The sequence below is a fragment of the Pristis pectinata genome, chromosome 26 (assembly GCF_009764475.1).
Source record: "Pristis pectinata isolate sPriPec2 chromosome 26, sPriPec2.1.pri, whole genome shotgun sequence".
NCBI classification, from domain to species: domain Eukaryota; kingdom Metazoa; phylum Chordata; class Chondrichthyes; order Rhinopristiformes; family Pristidae; genus Pristis; species Pristis pectinata.
Window position 1 is genome coordinate 12,985,972 of NC_067430.1, and position 26,218 is coordinate 13,012,189.

Consider the following 26,218-nt stretch of genomic DNA (forward strand, 5'->3'; position numbering starts at 1 on the left):
TAGATCCACTGGGGGATGGGTCAAAGGTAAGGAGAGAGGGGGGAAAAAGAGGGCTAGGAAAGGGAAGAAGAGAAGAAGCGTGGTGGGGGGGAGGTTGTGACCGAGACACTGGAGAGAACTCCACTGCTACACCATTGATCACTGGTCCATTACATTGCCTCTTATTAATGAAAGGGGTGCATGAAACTGATGAAGCAACATTTCATAACCTGTAGGGCAGTTTGTGGCTGTTTGTGAAATTCTTTCTACCAGTTGCACAGAATCCATTGTGGTCAGCCAGGAGCAGGCTCATTTGGAGTACAGATGCTGGCATGGTCTGCTTGGGCTGAATGACCTGTATATGCTACATACAGATCCTGTGCAGCACTATAAACAGATCAATCAAAAGGGCCCAACCCCTATTTGACTCTGTACAATTTTGGAGCTTTTAATTTTTGGTAGCTTGGTGGACCAAACCAATGTTCTCATTGAGGCATGAGAGGACTGCACATGCCCACCCACTCCCCCCCTTGCCCTCTGCAATATGAATCAGTTAGAGACTGAAGATCCAGCTGAAGATAGGAATACATGCTGTCTATAATGGGGAAGGGCAGGACCAGCTGACCTGGAGGTGAGCTCTGCTGACAGTACTGGCAGAGGCACATATTTCAATTAATAGTTTAAAGAGAGCAGTGATTAACGTATCTCACTGGAATACTTGTATTTTGCTCATCCCATCCGTTATGTGACCTAACCAGTTTATTGGTTTATAATCATGCTTTAGATGACTGGAATGGTTTTCATTAACAGCAGCAGCACACGCGGAGGGTCTGTCTGCCTTGCTGTAAATTCTGCTCTTTTTTATGAGATCATGGAGAGCACCAGGTGTGGTTGGAGAAGCTGATGATGCCGAACCATAGAGAAACCTTCCTGTAGACGTGTGAAATTTATAATAACCACCCTTCATCCTAAAGTCATTTCACTTCTTGTCAGGAGAAGGAAAGCAACCTATAATGAGTTGTAAAAGCTGGGTCCTGTCTATTCATCTCTTTGCTTAGTTATGATTATAATCCATTACTTCCAAGTTAAAATCAAGAAAGGATTGACGATCTTATTTGTATTACAAGATGTGTTCATGGCTGTCACATCCTCCAGTGTTATAATCATGACCGTCCAGATACTTTAAAGCCTGATGTTATTCTGTTATCATTATTGCAGTGATGCAAGCTGAGGGGAATGACTATTTCAACAACCCATCTACATTTCCCTATCCCTGCACGTTCTCCCACTGCTATTGAAGGATTCAGACTTGGATTCATGATGTTTCTAGCACAGCTGAACATAGTCTTGTACATGAACCACAAATGACTGGTGAAAGGCTATTGAACAATGAGGGCATCACAGATGTTTTGTACGGTCCCCTTTCAACATGTGTGTTTGCTGTTTCCAGGCACAAGTTGTTCCAAGAGAAGGAGCACTGTCTATTATTCCAAACCCATTCTTTCCTCCATTACGCTTCCCTCCACACAAATTCCTCTGAACTCAAGGGAGCCCAAGGACAGCTGAACTTCCCCTTCAAACTAATAAGATTGGTCTAGCAAAGATCAGGGAATATATTTGCCCAAGAATTTGTTTGAACCAGATGGATAGATGCAAATTCAAGTCCCAAATCTCGCCAAGATGGATTGAAGAGTTTGAACTGGATAAACAGTTCATTCTGGATGCACAGCCACAACATGAGAAGTGCCCATTAAGGTCTCCAGACTGTGTGGGATTGGTCAAGGAACTGAATTAGAGAGCAAGGTTCAGACAAGTGCAGGAGATTATTCAGACTGTTAGGCCCAAATGCTCCATTGGCCTTTTCCTGAAACTTTCTTTTGGAAGCAGAGATGTCACCTGGTGCAGAAAGGTTTGATCTTTTGAGATTAGGACTTTGTTAGGGCAGTGGAAAGAGATTTCTACTCCGGCCTTGAAATTACTTAGCTGTTTTGGTGAGCTCCATCTGCAGTATGGGGAGAATTCAATGTGTGGCCAGAAGCCAGACTTGACTGTTAAGTGAGAGTGTCCCAGGCACGTTGAGGACACAAAGTCCTGACCACCAGGTCTCCTGTTTCAAAAAGAAACTGGAGTAACTTCTGACCCTGATTCCTTGCCAAGGCAAGTACTGGTCTTCTGAAGAGACGTGGGTCCTACAAGGGGACTAAGGTCAGTGCTGGAAACCTGAAACGCTATCCATACACCCATTCCCCACCCCACCCCCAAACCTAGCTCACCTGGGTTAAAAGTGTTGTAAACTTCAAAAGAAAGAGGGTTGTTCTTGTGTAGATTGGGTGCCTATCCCTTTGCTATTACTATGTCTTTCCCTGCCAGCCAAACATTAGACCCCGCTTGAAAGCAACTTTCATTTATTTGACACCCTTCATGTTTCAACATGGCTCAGTGAATCTCACAGGCAATGAAGAGCAGTCATTAGTGTAACGAAGGGAACAGCCAGTGTATGCAGTTTCTCCTTGAAAGGCATCAAAGGGCACGAGCCTGACATGCCAGGATCTTCACATACCCACCATTCCTGTCGGAATATCCCATCCCATCCCTGACATAGGAGTGTCCAACGACCAGTGCGGAGGGAGGCAGTTTTGTACCTGACCAGCACGGTCCCTGTAACTAATGGGCTGTATAGAACCAGCTTTACTCCATGCCTGGCTTGCACCCTGTCCCCCTCTGCTGCTCTGGGCGTGCTGAGAGCACTTGCCACCAACCCCTAGTGTTGTTATTCCTTCCTTGAAGCACAAAACTTGCTGATAATATGGAAACTGAGCAAAAATCAACAAAGATGTCCTGACTAAACATTTTAATTGACCCGGAGGCTAGGGTGAATATCTGCCAGGACATGGGCCTGACTTCATGGCTCCTTGCCACATCACTGACAGCCTGCTTAATAGCTGGAAGGAAGAACAGTAGTAAGAATGATAGTTTTCCCCTGACCATGTTTGACTAATTTCTGGCTATTACTGACAAAATGTACCATTCAAGGACACATGCATTATTGAGTAGATGTGAAAAATCAGCAGGGTACTAATAATTGCTAAACTGGAGCGTAGAGCAGCACTCAGACAGACAGCTGCTAGCTCAGTGCCTGGCTGATCCCCAGATGACTGCACCAGGCAGACTGGCACCCTCACAGCACAAAACCCAGGGTCCTTTTTAGTAAATCAGAGAGAATTGGAGGTTTCCTGAGACAGAAGTAACATTGCCCAAAAAATAAAGTTGTTTCCCAAAGTACTTCTGAAATAATATTTTTGCTTGCATGTTGAATTGACCCTTTTTCTGTCTAAGTGCCTTTTATAGTGGAGTCAGTGTGCGCACATCAAGCTCCATGTGTAACAGTGTGATAATCTGATTGTGATTGAGGTGTAAATATTGGTGGTTCTGTAAAATAGTGCTCAGGGATGTTAAATATCCACTTCAGCAGGCAGATATCAGTTCAATGAGTCGCCCTGAAGATGGACACCATTCTGTTGTACTTTGCACTGTTCTGTTGTTTGGCACTCATCACTGTATTTATTGTTGTAGTTGTTATTGCCATGTCTACTGTTTACTCTGTGAGCTTCATGAAAGCATGGAATTTCATTGCACCCTGGTGTATATGATAAACTAATCTGATCTGGACATCTGACAGTGCAGCGCTCTCTTGGTAGTGCACTAGTAAGCCAGCTTAGGTTTTGTATTCTTGTCTCTGGAGTGGGATCTGAAACCCACAACCATGTGACTCCAAGCCTGACAGAAGCTATTCAGACTACCTCCCTTCTTTCTCTCATCCACCACCAAGTATCATCCAGCTCGCCATCAGAATCAAAGCCAAATCTTTATTTAAAATTTTGCTCTTATCCCCACAGGTCTGTTGCAGCTGATGGGAAAATGCAGGATAAACTCTTCAGGTTAGTTGTGGCTGGCTGCCAAGGAGATTTTTCTTCTGTTGGATCCTTCCTGTTGCCACTGTTCTATCTGAGTTCCAATAAATATCCAGTTCTGAAAGTGGCTGATTCTGATGCTGACTTCTGTACTGCAAGCCTGAGGCAGTTTAGTCTACAGGATTTTTGTACACATCCATCCATCGACTATACTCTCTTATCCATGGTTGGCTTGTGAAGTGCCATGTTGTGGCTGATGCTTACAGTTTGTAAATTGTGCACTGAGGCAACTAGTTCCTGGAAGTTATCCTACGGTCTATGTCTTCACTCTCCTTTAGTAGTTCTACATTCTGCCAGTTTGTTGGAGGCCAGTGAAAGGCAGACACTGCTCAAGTAGCGTGTCCTGAACTGTGGCACCACAAATGCGCTAAGTGCCACAGAACACATTCATTTAAACATCGACTGAGAACATGGAAGATTGCTGGAACCTTGTGGAACAACACTCAGTAGAGCTGGGCTGGATGGAAGTGAGGGGGGGGGGGGGCTGTGAGCTGATCTTCCTCAGGTAGAAGCTGGCAGAATTTGAATTCTTGTGCTCCTGGATTTATTAAAATCCAGACAATTGAGGAATACTTTCATGTTTAAATTGGATTCAGCAGAGTAGAGGTGTGGGTGATAGTTCAGTTCATTATTATCCTTGTAATGTGCTCCCAAATTGGTCAGTGGGTGAGCACACCTGTGAGTGGGATACTGAGCACGTGGGTTCATTGATTCCTAGGCACGATCATCCAATGAAATATATATGTTTTGTGATCAGATGAGAGCCCTGCTTGGCTCAGCAGGATGCCTGTAGCCAGCTAACACTCACCATATGGACTCACAAATGAGAGGGCAGGATAGGGTGGGCAATGTACGGTTCAACCTTTCCCTTTCTGCCTTTGTGACCCTGAAGAATCCACCGGTACTGAAATTTTTATATATTTCCTTCATTTGGTGTCGCTGCCAGAAGGGTTGGGGGAGGTGGGGTCACCAACTTGGAAGCTGCAGTATAGGAAGGCAGCTTTTACCAAGGTCAGGGCAAAACAATGCAGCACAGACGCTGGTGGGAGAGGTGCAGTGTCTAGCTCCAGGCTTTTCTGTTGGTCATAGAGAGAGACAGCACAGAAACAGGCCCTTCAGCCCATTGAGTCCACACCGATCATCAATCACTCATTTGTAATTGTAAGAGATCACCCAGGTACCATCTACAAAATGAAATGCAGTTACTTGTCCAAGCTACTCTCTCAGCAACTCCCAAACCCATGACCTCCATGACCAAGAAAGAAGAAGGTTGTGGGGGCGTGGGGGCATGGGAGCACCACCACCTGCAGGTTCCCCACTGTCTCACACCATCCTGTTTTGGAAATATATTGACTGGCCTTCATCAGTGTGGATCTAAATCCTGGATCTGCTCCCTCACAGCACTGTGGGAGTACCTTCAGAAAGATCGCCACCACCTTCTCAAGGGCAGTTAGGGATGGGCAATAAATGCTGGCCTTGCTGGTGATGACCACATCCTGTAATATGAATGAGTTTGTGTTGTGAAGAGCTCCCATTGACCACTTTGCCACAGCAGTGAATCCTTGCCAGAGTTCACCGACAGGACTGAGGAAGGTGAGTGGACGAAGAGCATAATATGGGTCAGTCTTCAAGTTGTAATGTTCATTGGAGCCTCACTTCCAACGAAGTAGCCATGATTCAAGGGTCAAATGCATCTCATCTCTCAACTGCTTTTGTCTTGGGACAGCTTAATGGAGTCACTGTACAGCATCAGCACGTTGCCACAAAGCTGCAGCTTTTTAAAAATGCCTGAGGCATATCTCGGTAACCAGAGCTGTAAAATTTTGCAATACGGTCCAGTTTATTGAAGCGAAATACTTATTGAATTGGGAAGTTTTTGAACCACGAAGTGCATTTCATTGGAACATATCATTTATCAATTCTGCACATAACTTTCTTTGTAAGAAAAGTAATTTCTGTAAAATGAACTGCAGTACCTTGGAACCCATGGTGTGCCTGGGAGAGAGCCATTTGCAGAGCCTGGGAGTGTGGGGCTCGGAATTCAGACACGAGTCTGTCGGTTTGTGAGCAATCCAACTTGCTCCTTAATTATCTTGGCTTGTCTAAAAGGCAAGCCTGCATATCTCTCCTCTTCTTTTCTCCTTTCTCCACCACCACCACACCCGCCCATAATCCCACCAGCTTCTTTGTTTCCCTTCCAGTCCTGCAGTTGACTTGCAGGAGTTGCACACACATTCTTTTCCCTGTGGCAGGGGTCTTGAGATAGGGATAAGGATTTCAAACCCTTTTTTTCTTCCTCCTTTCTTTAATCCAGGACGTTGAAGCCAGTTGCAAAATCCCAAATTCAGTTCTGACTGGAAGCAGTCAATTCTTCACATATCTGGTAGAGTGAACCTGTCAGCCCCTGGCTCTCTATACAAGAGTACAACATTTCTACTTCCTACTGCCTTATTGCTAACTCCTGACACTGATTAAATGTCGTAAATGAGGCGTGGAATCTTTGCCCCTGACCCAATAAGAATTTAAAATAAATTTATGATTGCAAATAGTAAAAGAAAAGGGTTTTTTTCTGCGCAGGGTTATTAGGATTTGGAATGCTTTGTGGGATGTGAGAGCAGAGGTAGAATCCATTCCAGCGATTGGTAAAATATAGTGGTGTAATATATGGAAAAAAAAGAAGGGAGAGACTGAGGGGAGTGAGGTGATTCAGGGAGCTGTGGCAAGGGATGGACATGGCACCCAGACCTGGGTTGTCCAGCCAATGGATACCTGTGTAACCCTGAAGCATGGGTTTGTGGAGTACACCAGTGGGAAACATTGCAGCCACTTAGGAAGTAGTTCCCCCACTTTTTGCAGAAGGGGCCGGTGTGAAGCACCACTTGTAAACTGTTCCCATCCCCACAACCAAAGAGCTTTAAGCCCAGTTAAAGTGCTATCAACAAACGCAACATTTCCAGAGAAAAATGCACAGACGAAGGACAGCCTGAGACTTGACTATATCTTGATGCCTCAGAGTCTCCATTCGCTCACTGATCTGTGAGCAGCACTGCACTGCCGTATCATCTAGTGTGGGGTATCTGCTGTAAATGGTCAGCCTTTTGTGTGTGCTTGTGTGTGTATGTTTGTGAATCTGCTCTCGTAGGTTAACGTGGGTGTACTTGGGCGGCGCTGACTCGTTGGGCCGGAAGGGCCTGTTACCGTGCTGTATAAATTTTTTAAAAAGAATTTTTAAAAAATTTCTGCTTTCACAGCTGTGGGAACGAAACCCAATACTGTTGTTCATTTCCATGCAGGCTTTGTATTTTGTGAGCGACGTTGTTAATGGGTTTGTTTTTCTGTTGCAGATGACTGTGACGTGCGATCTGACGAGCTGCAGCATCATGTGACAGGTACGTTCAGTTCTTTGCCAGTGAGTTTCCTGGTGCAAAGCAGGTTGTACTGGTTGGATTTGCTTTGTATCTGACTCCCTGTAGTGAGGGCTGTGTCAGGTGATTTATCTTATTCCCTCCCAGATTTCCATGCACCTGTGACTTGTTACCTGCTGTTCCTTGTGTCCTTTTTTATATTAGAGGAGATTTATGCAGGACCAGCACTGTGATGTTCCCGTTCTCCTCTTGCTAGGAATATGATTTTGTTTTCTTCTATGTTTCATGTCCTCCTCAGCTAGTCATGAACTGGACGCTGGCCTGTCCTCTGAGGTGTAGCTCTTGGCCAGTTGCAACTCTCTGAATTTCACCAAATTTCATCCACCACCATCTTCCCAGCACCACACTTTTTTCCCCATTTTTAAAAATATATCTATTTTCGTATTTTTCTAGCAACATAGAGGCCATTCAGCCCATCGAGTCTAACCAAGTTGGCTCCCAGAGCAATCCCATCCATTCCACTTCCCTGATTTCCCTGTAATCCACACCCTCTCACAAGCACATCAACTCAATCCTGTTTCTCCTGCCACCCATCTACACGCTTTGGGTAACTTACAGCAGCCAATTAACCTACTCACCGGCACGTCGTTGGTAAGTGGGAGGAAAGTGGTGCATCCAGGGAGATACCCTGGTCATGGCGAGAATGAGAAAACCAGACAGAGAGCAGTGGAGGTCAGGATGGAACCGGGGTCACTGGAGCTGTGAGGCAGCAGCACTCTGTTGCTCTTTTTTTGTACCCCATCCCCTTGATGAGAGGACCCACGCCTCCTTTGCATCATGGACCAGATTGCACCTTACTGGGGGAGCAGACAAGTATCTGCACATCTTGTGAAGGCCATTTGGCCCATCTAATATCTCCCATTAACTGGAAAGGATCCAAGCTTTCATAGATTCTACACTGGAATGGCTGTGGTTAGCAAGTCACAGACCACAAGTCAGACCTTCAGTAAGCTTCTCCACAGATATCATGTTTACTTGTGGGGCTTCTAACCAGTCCCACGTCTTCGAGTCACAGCAGCCCGAGTCAGTGCCATCCCTTCAGGATGTCCGAGGCTCTCTGAACAATTTCTTCTTGCTTTCCATCATTTCCCACGTTGGGTAATGTGACATTAAATAGAGACAAAGGTTCTCCAGTGAAGGGAGAGGGTGTTACAGTCACCTCCTCTCTGACTATTCCGGGCCATCAATGGGTACGTGGACACGTTGAGCAAAGTCGATGGTGTGAAGTTTGCCCTCTTTGAGAAACATCTGCCTCTTTACAGTTTCCTGCTGCATATCTGGATGTTTGCTATATGTTGGGGGAACTCGCCGGTATGTTCAACACCAAGCAGGAGTTGGTGCAGATTTAAAGGGACAATCCAACTCTCCTGCTGTAACTCTGCTCAGAGAAAGATCCCAGCCATGGTCTAAACTTGTAATTGGAGCATCTGTGTTCTGCTCTGCTCCTTTACATTCATTGTACACTGGGCAGTGATAATGAAATATTCAGTCCTTCTTTTCAAGTCCAAAGCTACTAGGGGCAAACTTGGCACAGGCAACAATTCTTAAACAATCTGATATCTCTCTGACAACAGGGAGCATCAAATTAAACCAATGAGGGAGCTGTTGTGCCTACCTGCTGTGCTTGCTGCTGCTGACCCATTGATCTCTTGTATCAAAAGATCTTGCGGCATTTTCAACAAAACTGAGTGATGGGTTTTCATCACAGTCCAGTTCCTGATTCCGGCCCCTTCCTTTGGGGTATCCAAATGCTCCTATTTCTCGTTATCCTGACCAGTTTCAAAGCTGGGTAGGTGGACTGATCCCATTGCACCAGTGAGGCAGGTGAAAAGAAATCCTCTGGCTCATTGGGCCAATTGTTTCCCAGTTATATTAATGACTCTTCCCTCCACCTCTGGCACCCCATTCCCCAGCTCATCTAATGGCACTCCTTTCAGAATTTGGTCTGTCTAATATTGTGCAATGAGAAAGGGCAAATTGATATTCTTGTAGTTAAGGAATCTTCAATGAACGGTGATCATAATACGATAACTTTTTTATGAGGATTGAAAATGATTTAGTTTAATCTGAATAGTCTTAAATTTGAATAAAGCCAGTGACAAAGATGAGAGGTGTGAGTGGGCTATAGTAGATTGGGGAACTACAGTAAAAGATAAGATTGTAAACAAGCAACAGCTAACATTTAAAGAATTAATGCAAAGTGTGCAAGGCAAATATTGCATTTTTTAAGGCAAAAAGAATGGAAAAGGTAATTCAACCACTGTTATTAAGAGAAGCTGGAGGTAGTATTAGATGAAAGGAAAAGGCTTGCATGTTGCCAAAAAGAACAGTAAGCCTGAAGATCAGAAAATTTCCAAACTTGGCAAAGGACCAAGGCATCAATAAAGAAGGGGAAAGTAGGATAAATAAGCAGTCCAGTGAGGACTAGAGGGTAGAAGTTTATATAGAGATGTAGAAAGGAAGACTAACTGAAGTTAATGTGAATCCCTTAAGTCTGAGACACAATTATTTTTGAGGAATATCTGGCAGAGAAATTGAGCAAATATTTTGGGCCTGTCTCCATGGGAGAAAACAGATTCATTTGAATCACCAAGGTATAGTGGGCTGTGGCCCAATGGGATTAGAATAGGTGGGACTTGATTGGCTGAAGGGTATGTTGTATGACTCTATGACTCTAAAACCTGCTGGAAATAGTGGAGAACTACAGGCTTAGTGTGAATGAGGAGCTCAAAGAAATTAAAATGATTTTAAAAAAATACTGGAGAAAGTAATGGCAGTGAAAAGCAACAAGTCGCCAAAGGTCTGACAACCCGTATCCTAGGGTTTTGAGCAAGGTGGCTGTGAAGATTGTGGATGTAGAGTAGTTTCCACAGGTTGGAAGAGAGCAAATGTAACCCCACTATTTATAAAAGGAGAGAGAGAAAATGGGAAACCACAGACCGGATCGCCTGACCTCAGCCGCAGGAAAAACGCTACAATTGGTAACAGGCCCTCAAAAATTAATAATAGATTTGGGCAGAATGACCATGGATTTGTGAGGGAATATCATGCTTGATAAATCTGTGAGGGTGAACCAGTGTTTTGGTATATTTAGACTTCTCATATTTACTTACAGCATAGAAGTAGGCCATTCAGTCCTTTGAGTCTATGTCAGCTCACAGGCCAATTCGATTCCCCACTAATTTTCCCTGTAGCCTATTCTCCCTACATTCCCTTCAATTCCACTACCCACCTGCACACTAAGGGCAATTTACAGTGGCCAATTAACCTACCAACCCGCACGTCTTTGGAATATGGAGGAAACCAGAGGACCAGGGCAAAATCCACACGGTCACAGGGAGAACGTGCAAACTCCACACAGGCAGAGGTCAGGATTGAACCCAGGATACTGGAGCTGTGAGGCAGCAGCTCTACCAGTTGCACCAATATGCCACCCACACAATGCCTTCAATATAGTGTCATATAAGAGTTTATTAAATGAAAGTATACTGAGTAGAATTGGAGGTAAAACCAGATTGGTCGGGAATCAGAAAACAGTGGGAATAAACAGGTCATTTTTGAGATGGGAGGCTGTGGTTTGTGGGGTACTATGGGGATTGGGTCTGGGGCCTCAGCTGGGGTATCAATGATATGGATAAAGGAATTGCATTAGCCTGAAATCATACCCAAGTGTGCTGATGATACAAAGCTGGATGGCAGTGTGGTCTCTGAGAAGAGCATAGGGAGACTTCAGGGAGATATAGACAGGCTAAGTGAATGAATAGGGTCATGGCTGATAGAGTATAATGCAGAAAAAGGTGTGGTCATCCATTTTAGGAGGACAAAATGAAAACATTCTTTAAACAGTATAACTTTGAAAGGTGCGGGTGTTCAGAGGGACTTTGATATCCTTGTGCATGTATCACTGAAGGTTAATGTGCCATATAGCAAGTAATTGGAAAGGCAAGTAGGACGTTGACCTTCATTGCAAGTTTTGAGCATAAGTGTAGACATCTACTTTATCTGGACTCATTCTGTGGTGAGCGTTTGTAATAATATGTGCAGGTCTGGTCTCCTTACTTGAGGAAGGATATACTTGTGATTAAGGGAGTGCAGGAAAGGTTCACTTGATTGGTTCTTAGGGTGGTAGGTTAAGTATTTGAGGAGAGGTTAAGCAGACTAGGTCTATGCTATCTTAAGTTTGAAAGAGTGAAAGATGATCTTATTGAAAAGTACAAACTTCTTTCAAGGCCTGACAGGGAGGATGCATTTCCTTTGGCTGGGTTTCTAGAACCGGAGGTCATGATCTCAAAAACAAAAGGAATCAGCCATTTAGGGGAGATTTGAGAAAAAATTATTTTCACCAAGAATTTAGTGAGCCTTGTGAGTTCTCTACCCAAGAGGGCTGTGGAGGCTTCATCTCTGAGTACATTCAAGAAAGAGATATTAAGAGAATTGAGGGATATAAGATTGGTGCCGAGGAAAAGCCATGGTCTTATTGAATGATGTTGTCAGCAGGAAGCGGCCTTGTGGTCTTCTCCTGCTTTTTTATCTTATGTCTGTCATCCTGTGTCCCAAGAATTTTAGGAAAACCTTGCGAAAAAACAGTTAACGAGGGATAACTAAGTGGAGTGTCTTGTAATGGCATCATTTGTTCATGATGGGCCTTTCAATCGTAGAACAGGGGCCCTGCTGTAAAGACTGGGCATACAGAAATGAGCTCTGAGCTGTTTGAGGAGACTGGAGTCTCTGTGTCAGCATGTAATGTGTTTGATGTCCTTTCATTTTTGTAGTTGATGTGTGGTTCTTTAATAGTTGTGGTTTGCATATCACTGCCAGAGTGTGTGTTGTAGAAACTGATTTGGTTTTCTCTGTGCCTTCCATTTCGCAGCCACCAAGCCCAGAAGTCTTTCATTTTCTCAGGAGTCTGTGTGCTAAAGCTGTCACTGATGTAACAGTAGTAAACTGAGGGTCAACCTTGTGCTAAAATTGTGCATTGTGACTTCAAGCACTGAGCCTAATGGGCTGCCTCTCTCCATCAGCACCTCTTTCAAATGTTCACTTCTTCACGATGCTTTTATATTCTTGTTCAATCTCTGTGTTCTTATTGTCAATTCTGTCAGCCTTGCGCTCTCTCTCTGTTCCCCCCCCCCCCGCCTGTCTACTTCCCCTCTCTCTCCCTTCTGTCTGTCTCTTCCTCTGCTTTCTCCCACGTCCCTTGTGTTTCCATTTGTTTCTCGGCCTGTTTTGCTCACTGCCCCAGCCCCTTCACCACCCCAGCTGCATCTGTGAATCCTGCACTCAGAATCCCCTTCCCCTGTGCCCCTGTGTTTGGTGTAGCTTCCCATTCAGCAGACAGTGGGCAGCCATCCCATAAAGCAGCCAATGACTAGTGGCACTCCTGCTGTGTTTGATTGAGGTTCTCCAGGGCAATAGAGGGTGCAGCTGCAGCAGAAATTCTCCAACCCTTCTGTGTAAAAACTTTCTGCACAAAGGAGTGAGTCAGCCACTTGGACTGTGGTGACCCTGGGTTGCTAAGTAAAGGTCACCTGGTATTTTGATGAAACAGCTATACCTGTGCTTAATGCCAATGGGGATTAGGCTTCCTCAAAACTGCTACTCTCACTAGCATACTTAGATACACAGGTGCATACAAGTCAGTCAGTAAATGGCACATCCTAATCAAAGCTGCCTGAAAGAAGCTAAAATAATCTCTGAAACCACCAATGTCCCCTAACATCTTGTGGGTAATGTGTTGATGTGCCTCCAAATTGTATCATTTATCTCAGTTCACACTTGGGTTAGCTCATCTTAGTTTGCACCACAGATGATGTGTTACAACTCAACTCGGTACAAGTGAACTAAAAAAGGCTGACAGAATCGACAATAAGAACACCTAGTTGCTTAGAGGTTGAACAAGAATCTAAAGGCATCGTGAAGAAGTGAACATTTGAAAGAGGTGCTGATGGAGAGAGGCAGCCCATTAGGCTCAGTGCTTGAAGTCCGATTGCAATGCACAATTTTAGCACAAGGTTGACCCTCAGTTTACTACTGCTACATCAGTGACAGCTTTAGCACACAGACTCCTGAGAAAATGAAAGGCAGCTTGGGTTCCCGCTATGATTGCAGTCCAGTGACCATCCTCTACAATTCCCACTCCCCCATCCTTCCCAACAAGTACAGTGTGTGGGCAACAGTCTCTGCTTTGCTCATAAGGAATGCCTACCTGAACAAGATACTGGAGGACAGCCAGCACTCGTGGTAACCTACATCAGATCAATGTTGTTTGAAGTATGCTGTGCCATGGAAATCTGGCTGTGTTGATTACTCAAAGGTGATTTATTTTCATTCCTTGTCCTGTTGTTCTGTTTTGGTGAAAGTATGCTTGATTTTTGATCTGGAGAAGCTTCATCTATTTGCAGTTTAATCTCAGTCACATGCAGGCAGGAATCTCTCCATATTCCCGGCGCTCCTGTTATGGGCACTTCTGTGTGACAGGACAGAATGGATCATCTGCCTCAACCAAATGACGGATGCTTTGATGTTTCCCAGTGGAATCTCAATATGTCATGTTGACTATCTTGGTGCTGGGGGCGCAGACAGGCTCTCACAGTTTTGTACAAATGATGACTAAATGTTGAGAATTCAGAACAAAGTTGTCAAAGTAAGCAAAGAGAGTGGGAAGGGAGAGAGACAGAGAATCAGCCTGTGTTTGCTGAGAGAAAGTGTAGATGTAAAGAATTCCCCTCTTGCCAAATGTTCACGGTGCACTGTGACAAATGGAATTGCGTCATCTCTCATTCACGGGAGCTTTTTCAAGGAAAAGTTCCTGTGAGTGAAAGATGAAGTAATTCTACAGAATACACATCCGCGTGCCTCACTCACCAGTCCTGTGCCCAACCCATAGCTTTATTCTGACTTTAACTCATCTATCATTCTAGGATGAGTAGATGCAAACACTTTGCAGATGATGGAGTAATTTTGTTGCAACAGCCAGTTTACACACAGCAAGTTCCCACAAGCAATGATGTGCTGGTGCTTTAGTGACATTGGTTGAAATGACTCAACAGGGTCACTTGCATCGATGGAGAGGACAAGTAAGACCTCAATTTAATATCTTATTGACAATGTGCCTCCTCCAGTAGTAGAGCACTTGCTCAGAAGCTCACTGGAGTGTCCTGATTGTTATCTTGTAATTCCTACCAGGAAGTACCTTGGTGTAGATAGAAGAGAAGATGGTAAATTGGTTTATGATTGTCCCATGTACTGAGGTACAGTGAAAAACTTTGTTTTGCATGCCATCCGTACAGATCATTTCATCATATTAGTGCATTGAGGTAGTACAAGGGAAAACAATTACAGAATGCAGAATATAGTGTTACAGTTTCAGAGAAAGTGCAGTGCAGGCAGTCCGTGAGGTGCAAGACCGTAACAAAGTAGATTGTGAGGTCAAGTGTACGTTCTCCCCTTGGGTTTTCTCTGGGTGCTCGGGTTTCTTCCCACATTCCAAAGAGGTTAGGAAGTTGTGGGCATGCTATGTTGGCGCCGGAAGCGTGGCGACACTTGTGGGCTGCCCCCAGAACACTCTACGCAAAAGATGCATTTCACTGTGTGTTTAGATGTACATGTGACTAATAAAGATACCTTATCATACTAGGTGACCGTTCAATAGTCTTATAACAGCGGGATAGAAGCTGCCCTTGAGCTTGGTGCCACGTGCTTTCAGACTTTTGTATCTTCTGCCCGATGGGTGGGTGGGGGGAGGTGCGGTGGGGAGAGAAGAGAGAATGTCCAGGGTAGGTGGGGTCTTTGATTATGTCGGCTGCTTTACCAAGGCAGCGAGAAGTGTAGACGGAGACCATGGAGGGGAGGCTGGTTTCTGTGATGTGTTGGGCTGTGTTCACAACTCTGCAGTTTCTTACGGTTTCAGACAGAGCAGTTGCCATATCAAGCCATGATGCATCTGGATAGATGGTGAGGGTCAAAGGGCACATGCCAAATTTCTTTAGCCTCCTGAGGAAGTAGAGGCACTGTTGCACTTTCTTGGCCGTGGTGTCTTAGAATCAGTCAAATTGGGCCAGTTTAAAGAGATCGGTGGAAGGTTCCACCACAATAGAGTGGAATGGACGTGCAAAAGAGCTTGGAGGAAGAAGGGCTGTACTGGTACCCAGTGCTAGAAGAAATTGCAAAAATGGAGGATGGAAAAAGACATGGTGTTCCTACTTCACTTGTTGTGGGTTGGAAAGCCAATAGCGGTCAACTGGGACACTGGTTCTAAAGGAACCAGTTAAGTTGGATTAGGGTGGAACTTGGGTCAAGAGTTAGAGTGGTTGAACCTGATAAAGGCATGGCTGAGGATTAGCAGCAGACTGGAACTGGACATCAGTCAAGTATATCGGAAAAAGTTCTCTGAAGAACTAACAGAGGCAATAGATAAAACAAATATAGAAGCATGATTTATATGGATTTTCTAAAGGTATTTGATAAACAAGTTTGCACCTTAGAACATCCTAAGGTCATGAAAGGTGCTACATAAATGAATTTTTTTTTCTTTCACAACATGCTTTGTCAAAAGGCTAACTTTGGCAGATGGTATTAAATAGAATGTCGGCAAATGGAGACAGACAGGTTTGAGGATTGGGGGAGATTGTCACAATGGGATGGTGTTCAGTGGGAAATGCTGCAGTTATGTTCAGAGTCATCGAGTTGTACAGCATAGGATCATCCCACTGCATCATGCCTCTAAACTAATCCCACTTGCCTGCATTAACTCCATATCCCTCTATGCCCTGCTCATTCAGTAGATGTCAGGATCCCTCTTAAAAGTTGTTACTGCTCCTGCCTCCAACACCACCTCTGATAGCTCATTCCAGTTACTAACTACTCTTTATGTAGAAAAAAAATTACCCCTCAGATCCCCTTTAAACCTCCTCCCTCTCACCATAAACCTAGGCACCTGTGCCCTCCATTTCTGGCACCCCTAACATGGGGAAATGGACACTGGCTATGACCCTATCTATGCCTCTCATAATTTTATATCTCTATCATGTCGCCACTCAGCCTCCTCCGCTTCGTTGGATAGTCTACCCAATCTTTCTTGATAACTCAAGCCCTCTAATCCAGGTAACATCCTTGTGAATCATTTCTGCGCCCCCTCTAGCTTAACCACATCCTTCCCATAGTGTGGTGAGCAGAACTGCACAACAACTCCTTGGGCTCAGTGCTTGAAGCCCCTGTCACCTTGGTCGCTTGCGTCAGTGCTTCCCCTAATTTGTTTATACCTGACAAGTGACTCCAAAGGAAGAGTTAATAGTCCAATATTACTCCTTGTTCTTCAGAGTCCCCATTTAAAGACTGTTTAAGTTAACTTTTTGATCTAAAATAGACCCTTTGCTAAGTTCTGCCATAAGCTTCCCCTCACCCCTTAAATCATTAGCTGACAGTGTGGCGTTAGCAGTGGGGTAGATACTCACTTTGGAAAAGGAGGGAATATTGCGAGGTATTGGGAGAGACATATTAGTTCGGACTTTCCCAGCCATAATATCTATGCTTCCTTGCTGACAGTCTTGGTGATGGCCAGAATTTTGGTTGTAACCCAGCTCAGAGTTTGAATAGTCACCAGGATCCCAAGATACTGCTTGTAAATTGCCTGAAACTGAAGTATTTTCATCTGCAACAAATCAAGTCATGTTTGCTATTAGTTCAATAGCCAGGACCAAAGCTCTGGAATTCCCACCTGAACTCTGCCTGCTTTAATTCTCTCCCTTTGACCAAGCGTGTGGTCACTTGCCTTAACTATCACAACTGCATTTGATAACAGTACTGCTCTGCATCCTGGGACAGTAAACTGTTATTTGTATTTTCATTGGGAACCACATGGATCAAAAATAAAATGGATCCTTCCTGTGATTCTGCACTGGTTTCCCTGCTGGTTAAAAGGCACACCAGCCACAAGGAGCATTTTGGTATTTAAAAGTTCCCTGGCGAAACCTATCACTTTGGCCTTTTGCATCGGTGCTCCCCCTAATTTGTTTACACCTGATGGGTGAATCCAAAGCCCTGGAAGAGTTAATAGAAAAGTCTGGTGATGCACAGTAGTAATCAATAGGTGCTGTGTAGGTAGTGCTTTCTTTCTATTCCACAGAGGAACCAATAAATCACCCCATTGATTCTGCACTCCTCTTGACTGTTGGGTTGTGTGAGCACGTTAGTGATTCTCATAAGTTGCTGCTGAAATGTCAAATCCTAATTATTTCTCAGACTGGTGAATGGTGTAATGATTCATACCTGCGATTGATTAATTTCCAGCATTCGAGTGACTTCCTAGTTCTAGCAGGAGATGTTTATCTAATTACCTGAACTAGTAAATGGAGCTCCCTGTTACTGAAACGTTGTTACTACTCTTTGTATGGAGGACGGTAGCCTCAGAATTCAGTTGCAGGGCCCTGTTTCTTGCAGTGCTTGTTGGAAGAAAATTGCAGCCAATTCTGGATTGCACGAGTCTGGATATTGGACTGGGCTCCTCCTCCTGCACATAAGTCACCCTTGAACCAGTGATGCGATTTCCACATCAGTCACACACAGGGAACCAGCGGAACGGCTGGTGAAGCCACTGCCTCATCGTTTCAGTGACTCTGGTTTGATCCTGACCTCAGGTGCTGCCTGTGTGAAGGTTGTCTGTTCTCCCAGTGACCGTGTGGGTTTCCTCTGGGTGCTCCGGTTTCCTCCCATGTGCCAAAGATGTGCAGGTTGGTAGGTTAGTTGGCCAACGTAAGCTGCCCCTAGTGTCCGGGTGAGTGGTAGAATGGGGGTGGGGGGGCGCTGTTGATGGGAATGTGCAGAGAATAAATGGGAATATTGTAAGATGGTGTAACTGGATAGTTGATGGTTGGCACAGTCTCAGTGGGCCAAGGGGCCTGTTTCGGTACTGTGCAACTCTAACGTTCCCTGTGCAATGCTCCTTGTTAGAATTTTAAATGCCTCAATGCTCCCTGTAGCTGGTGTGCCACATAACCAGCTGGGGAACTAGGTCACGTTGTTATAAGAAGTGACCATTGCTTGTCACTCCTGGAACAACAACAATGTCACTGAGCTTGACGATTTAATGAGGGCCTTCTGGACAGATCTCAGTCTGTTCCATGTGCGCCCCTTGAATTATTCTTAAGCTCCTGAACCCACCATTGCCCCCTCCTACTTTATTCCCCCCAGCCTCAATCTCTGGGCATTCCTCAAGCTTCCCAGACCCCCACCAACCCTCTGACCTCACAGGGTCACCCAAGATGGGAAGGGGCCCTTCAGCCCACTAAATCCATGCTGACCATCAAGGACCCGTTGACACTAATCCTACACTAATAACATTTTTTAAATTCTCCTCACATTCCCATCAACTCCCTACCGGACTCTACTACTCACCTTCAGACTAGGGGCAATTTACAGCAGCCAATTAACCCATGCACATCTTTGGGATGTGGGAGGAAACTGGAGCACTGGGAGGAAGCCCACATGGTCACAGAGAGAGTGTGCAAACTCCACACTGACAGCACCCGAGGTCAGGATCAAACCCAGGCTGCTGGAGCTGTGAAGCAGCAGTTCTACCCAGCTGCACCACAGTGACACAGCAAGCAAAGCTGCTGCCTCGCAGGTCAGATGGTCAGTAGTACCCCTCCCCTTGAAACACAGCCCTGCCGAAGTTTGCTGCAGTGGACTCAGTACCAGAACCATTGTTGGCAAGATGACCCTTCAGAGCCCTTTAAAAGGCGCTGCAGAATTTCTCAGCTGTTATTCTGCACTTGCCTGGGATGCCGTGCTCCCTTCTGGATTTGTACAACTTTGGTTGAAGGGAATGTTCCCATTTTTGAGGAATATCCCTCTGACGGTGTGCACCAGAGAAAATAAACTGAGTACAAATGGATAAATCCATCATTCTGGAAAGGTTAGGACTCCAGGTTGTCCCCGAGTCTCTGGGTGGGGACAGATCATTTTCCTGCCCCTTAACTATACTTTGCACTGTTCCATTGTCTTTGTGCTCATTGCTGTATTTATTATTACCATGTATACTGTTTATTCTGTGAGTTCATGTGAGTAAGGAATTTCATTGCACCCTAGTTTATATGACATTAACTGAATCTGAATCCGTGACTCACTGTTCAAAGGCCCCTGCTGGACATTGGGTGAACTGCTCTGTTGCCTCTGCAGTTGAATAGCCCACAGCTACATATTGTTGACTGAGTATTTTTCATGCCCAAGGACAGTTGCTGCTACACCCCAGTAAGGGTCAGCATCTCTGAGGAAAGGAAGGAGTGATTGGGTTAAAGTAGTTTCTTTTGCCTTGCCTTTTCCCTTTATAAAGGGTTGCCACTGTGGCTCACAAATATCGTGAAGCATGTGCTTGGGCTGAAGATTGATTATGTCATCACTGTGGTCACATGTTGGCCCCACAGTAACCAAAGCAACTGACTCAGCCCCCTAGTCCTGCCTCTATGGAGTGAGGAGATGTTTGGACTGAGTGATTTTGGTGTATTTCCTCTGCTGGTGGACACGGGTAAGGGGAGCACTAAAGAATATGTTCTTTAGGACGATATTAGGCCTGATTTTTGACCTTTTCAATGCTAAGGCTAGGTTCATTGATTGAGGAACATCAGTGCTAGAAAATTCCCCTCCCATTTCAGGCATCAAGTGTTTGTAGGACAAGTATAACATGGGTAGAACAGATTCTATCTCGTTCTATGCTGGCCTCTTTAGGCACCCCCAACATGCCACATAGAGCCTTGTGTTAAATGGGAGCTCTCCCTATGCTGCCACAGCAACTTGGAGTGAGCCACAGAGAACTCCATCCAATCCAGCTTAGTGTGGATGTCAAGGCTTTTGTTGTGGATTCAAAGTTTAGTTCACCTAAGATTCTAGTTACATGTCAACTGGGAAAACCAGCAAATGCCGACCAGTTTAAAACAAAGCTGACCAATGGGGATGATGTGTGAAATGAACCAATCACACAGGCTGCAGGTACACCCAGTGATTGTAGGTAGAAGCCAATGTGAGAGTTTGACGTTAATAGTTTATTTAACCTTTATAAATATTGCTGATTGGGAGGTTATTAGGCCTGGGCTTGTTCCTTGCAATGTTAATTCTAGGCTCACTGACTGAGGAAATACCCCTCCCATTGCAGAATAAGTCAAACATGGGTAGAACAGAGTCGCTCTCCCTCTATGCTTCTCTCCAGTATTGTTGTGGAAGAATAGAGCAGGAGGAACAACCACTCAGATTTAGGCAGAGTGTTGGTTGACTTGTGTGGGGCAGTAGTGGTGGTGAGGAGGCTCTCTTTGTTCAGGCAGTCCAAGTTGGAAGTAATGTGTAGCCACAGCACATTACTGCAGTAGAGCTGTTCTTCAAATTGCAGTTGGGTCAAATCAGCCTTAAACTCCGTATTCTAAGAAGAGATTAGGAGCTCCTGAAACTGAAGACTTCTAATTGGCACCAAACTCAAAGACAAGGAAGAAAACTGACATTCCCAGACATCTGAACATTAGCAACTTCATAATGAAGGGTGGTAACTAATCACCACTGAAAACAGCAGCTGCCCAGGGACTCTCTCTTGTGGTGTGAATGAATAGAAAATTATGCATCTTCCAAAGACCAGTTAGTAATTGGTCTTTGGAAGATGCAGAAACTCTCTTGCCTACTGTGGTGTGTGCACCATCACACTGTGTAGTGCAGATAATGCACAGCAATCACCATAGTCCATGCACGTCCATACTGTATTACTTGGATTTGCACCTGTCCAGGTTGCATTAGTGACACAATAAACCACTTTATAATACTTTAATGGTGTTCAGAGTTTATAGGAGACCGTTCTTACATGCAACGTCACTGGAATCCATTGCAAGTAACAGAGCATGTTGACAGAGTGGTTGGTAAAGAACGTAGAGGCCTGAGAATCATAAATAGAAGCATGGAGTACAAAAACAGGGAGGTCACATTGAACCTCAGCTGAAGGATCATGTATGTTCTGAGTGCTGCACTTGAGGAAGGGTATAAAAGTCCCACAGAAGAGTTTTACCAAGAGGCCATACAATTCTAAGTTTTGACTGGAGAAGCTGAGTTTGTTATCCTTGAAGCAAGCATAGATGGTTGAGAGGGGATTTAATAGAGGAATATGAGATCCGGATGGGTTTAGAAAGGGTTAATACAGTGAAGCTATTCCCAAGAGTGAGATGGTTTAAGGACCAGAATGCACAATTTTATGGAAAGGGGGATGTGAGGAAAATCCATTTAATGCAGTGCAGTTATGGCCTGGAATCCATTGCATGTAAGGGTGGTGGAAGTGAAGTCAGTCAAGGCTTTTGTAGAATTGCAGAACTGTTACAGTGCAGAAGAAGATCATGCAGCCCGCTGAATGCATGTTGGGTTCTGGTACAGTAAGGCATTCAGTCCCGCTTCCCTGGTCTTTCCCCATTTCTCTACAAATTATTCTCTCTAAAATGCTTACCGAATTCTCTTTTGAAGGGAATGGGACTGACAGGATTGATTTACTTGGAGCTGGCACAGATTGGATGGGCCAAATGGCCTCTTTCGGTACCTTCTTTGTTTGAAGCATTTGGCCTTGGATAATGGATCCCACTTGTCTGTGAAGAAGGGCCCTATGGTTTCTGTGGGCATTGACTGCTGTGGGCCTAAGGTTCCACTGTACCAGATGCGCTTTGAACCTCTTCCAAGTGGCTTTGCATCGTGTGTTAAATGGATTGCTGTTTGACACTTAATGCATCACAACCCTGTACTTGCTGCGTTGGACCCTGACTAATGGGCAACTTCTTTTCCTCCTTTCATTAATCCAGGGACAGTGTAGCATCCCATGATGACAACAAACTAATTTAGCACCAGTCACGGATCTAATTGAGATTGCTGTTGGTCCATATTGCTCAGTCTCAAGCTAAGTCGTGCATTTACCCACCAGTCTATGCAATGAGGCAGATAGCATCTGAATCTCGACAGTGTGCTGACATGGAAGAGCTTCAGCCTGTTTAAAATGCAGCCAGTCACGTCTGCACCAGACAGCAGTAGTGAATGGAGAGATCACTTGAGAAGTATAAATGAGACTGACGTGCAACAACGTAGTCAGGCATGGATTTGTAGTATAGCCATAATTATTAAGTCATTCCAAGTGTGCCATTAACAGTGTAATCAATAGCTTATTCATTTGTAATACACTGCTTATGAAACGCAGTGTATTAACAGAGTGATTAATAACATAATTAAAACAGATGATGGCACTTGCTCAGAGAGCACTGTTCTGGGGTCTTATTATTTGGGATTGTTGATATTTAACAAATGGTTTGCCTCTGACACTCTGCGTGCAGTTACAGCTCAGCCATTCTCAGTGTGTCGTCTTTTCAAGCCTTGAATTTCACCCACAACAATCAGCAGTCCTGATGTAAGCTGCAGATTGACAGGCCAGTGGGTGAGATGCAGATTTAATCAACTCCAGAGACATCTTGATTGCTCCTTCACTGCTTTGTGGCCTCTGAATTTACGGTGCCACATCTGCATTCTGCAATCTCTTGCTCAGTCTGCACCACTTCAGGTTGTCTGCTTTATTATTTTATACACGAGATTTAATATTCCAAATGTTGCACCAGGTATTTTAAACAATTTGTTTTTGCTCTCGACCTTTATGTTCATTTAATCAACCATGGGTTTCTATGGTAACTTAATGGACACATTAGTTCTCTAGGGTGGATCTATTTGGGCTACATGTGTCATCCTCCTGACCTTGTTTAGTGTTGTATTAGAAGATTTCAACTAGGCCTAGCAACAAGAGCATTGGAATTGGTCCTGGAGTTACTGGGTGGAGGGGGGTGATGGGGAAAGAGCAAACCACTCGTGTGTGCTGTGGACAGAGTTGGACCTGGTCCACCTCCTCCACTGCTAGCCAGCGAGCTGGCATGTGAGTTGACTTGTAGTCCAGGGTGAGGAAGGGAGACCATTAGAGAATGGAGCATTCACAGATGACGGGATCCATTTCACGATGCCTTGGCCTGAGCCTGTACAGTTTCTAAGCCATTAGGTTCCTGCAGTTGGTTACAGCTACATAATACCCTTAATTACAGTGTAAGAAATGAGCTTGGCTTTGTACGCTCTCCACAGAGCAACAGGTCCCAGTGCTGATTATAGATATGCACTGTAGACTAGGCCAGATTATTACAACCACCTGAACCAAGCTGTGATTAACGAGTATCTAAATACTTTGCTTCGAATTCCAGAGATCTGATTGGTGAAGTGGTGCCATTGTTCCAGTTCACCTCTGCTCCAGTCTCGTGGCTTTTTGCTCCCAGTAGTCAACACCAAGGACTATTGGGTATTCCTTGCACTCTCGACCATGCATCATGGTACAATTTGCTTGAGGAGAATCAAGAGCTATAACTGCTCATAAGCCATAATTCTACTACAAGAAATCATTTGGAGTTAGATTTGGGTTGTCGGATGTGCTTGGTGTATGAATGATAATTAAATAACCTTTCCCTTCCCCATCCTCGCCCATTCTAGCTGTGCCCTTTATACCCTGGGACCATGTCCCCTGTAGAGTGCATCGTGTTTTGTGCTCATGAGAATTATATGAAATGACCTCATTGAAATGATGCACTTTGCTCAATCTCCTGAAGCCAATGGTCAAAGGTTTCAACGACAACTTGTATTTATATAACACAACTTGTATTTCTTTAACACAGCAAAGCGTTCCAAAGTGTTTCAGATTAACACAATCAGACAAAATTTGAGCCACGTTAGGAAATGTTGGAGCTGGTGACCAAGATCCTGGTCACAGAGAAGAATTGTAAGAAGCATTTTGAAGGAGAGAGATAAAGGGGTGAGGAGTTCCAAGGCCTGAAGAGCTTTGATTGATTACTGTTATCAGGCCAGTGCATGTGTGTCCTGGGCCACTGTCAGTCAATGTGTACGGAATAATTTGAGAGAGATAATAAAATGCTCTAGAAATTTTATTCTTTCATTAAACTGGTTAAGGTATTATTAAAAAGGAACTCGGATCCTTGAAACAGGGAAGACCTAGGTTGGTGTAAGAGGAAAGAATAACTAAATTTGTGGGAGGTGCAGCTAGCAGAGCTGCTGCCTCGCAGCCCCAGAGACCCAGGTTCAATCCTGACCACGGGTGCTGTCTGTGTGGGAGACAGGCTGAGAGGTTAAATGGCTGCTGTAAATTGCCCCTACTGTGTATTTGAGTGGTAGAATCCAGGAGGAATTGATGAGAATGTGGGGAGAATAAAAAAATAATCTTATAAATGGGATTAATGTAAGATTTGTGGTCGATGGTCGTTGCAGATTTGGTGGGCTGAAGGGCCTGTTTCTGTGCTGTACCTCTCCACGACCCTGTGGCTAAAGGATGAAGTAGTTTCCACCCTTGAGATCTGGAAAGACCAGTCATTACAGGAAAAAGGGGAGACTGAAAGAAGGCAGGAATTCCATAACTTTGGGGAAAGAAGGATCTCAAGTCAATGGTGTGAGTAGTTTTTGCTTCAAAACAGCAAGAGAGGAAACATGGAGCTTAATTGCCAATTGGTATTCCAGCAGCACTGAAGTGTTGAAGCCTCGGCAAAGAGAGAGTTTTTAAATCAACTTGATCTCACAATGGATGCTCTGCTCAGAGGTTGGGAGAACAAGTGGATTAATTCCTGATTGCAGTGCAGTTGATTCTTGTACTTCATGGGACCTGTGTCCTGATGTCACTTTCAAGGGTGCTAATTGTCAAGCTTGTTTAAATTTGATTCAGTTATCTCAGGAAATTTCTCGGTGGTTGTTTTTGAAATTTTTGTATAAAATGAATTAAAGCACTGCAGTAACACTGAATTAAATTTTTTTTTAATTTAAATTTTTAAATTTTAAATTTTATTTACAGCATAGTAACAGGCCCTTACGGCTCAACAAGTCCACACCGCCCATTTTATACCCATATTAACCTACCTGTATGTCTTTTGGAATGTGGGAGGAAACCGGAGCACCCGGAGGAAACCCACGCAGATTTTAGAGTCAATGACCTGGAACAGACCCTTCAACCCACTGAGTCCATGCTGACCATCAAGCACCCATTCACACTAATCCCATTCTATTCTCCCCCATCAACTCCCCCCAGATTTTGCCTCTCACTTGCATTCTAGGGCCTGTTACCTACCAGCTGCATTTCTTTGGGCATGGGAGGAAAACGGAGCACCCAGAGGAAACACACACAGTCATCGGGAGAACATGCAAACTCCACACAAACAGCACCAGAGGTCAGGTTTGAACCTGGGTCATTGGAGCTGTGAGGTATCAGCTACACCATCGTACTTCCACTCTCTGCCAGGGAAGACTCCTATTAAGTACATCCTTTCATTACAGGATATAATTTGCAGGCTGTTGCCCAATAGCCTCAGTGTCTAAGCAGCGCACTACATCAGTGGGTGGAATCCAGGGTCCAGTATAAAGAAAGCTGGAGGTTGAGAGAGGATAGGATGTATTGACAGTGGATCTTTGAATGAGACTGGCAAACAGAAAAAAATAGCAAAGCGACTGAGAGCAAAATGGGAAGAAATAGTGAGTGGGTGAAAGTAAAGGACACAGGAGATGAAGGAACACAAGGAAAGTGGAAGTTGCTGGAAGTGGTCTCTCATTTCTGTCATCCATCAAAGCCCTTAAAAATGTAAAAAGGTGCCTAATTTGTCAGCCAATGAGAATTGTTCACAAATCATCTATTTATCTCTTGGTGTTTGACTGGAGCAGAACCCTTGGGTGCTGGAAGTCCTCAGCAGGTCAGGCAGCATCTGTGGAAAGAGCAGCAGAGGTAACCTTTCATTGCAACTGAGTTCGAATGAACTATAGTTA

General features: G+C 44.5%; 1 protein-coding gene across 6 annotated transcripts in view; it reads left to right on the plus strand.

Moving 5' to 3' along the window:
- The window catches only part of LOC127583294 (kazrin-like), a 469,156-nt gene that overhangs the window by 228,726 nt on the left and 214,212 nt on the right, over positions 1 to 26,218 (plus strand). For all 6 annotated transcript variants that reach the window (XM_052039121.1, XM_052039120.1, XM_052039122.1 and 3 more), the window contains one exon: positions 7,295 to 7,339. In XM_052039121.1, coding sequence (XP_051895081.1) covers positions 7,295 to 7,339 — 45 coding nt within the window. The remainder of the gene's footprint in view (positions 1 to 7,294; positions 7,340 to 26,218) is intronic.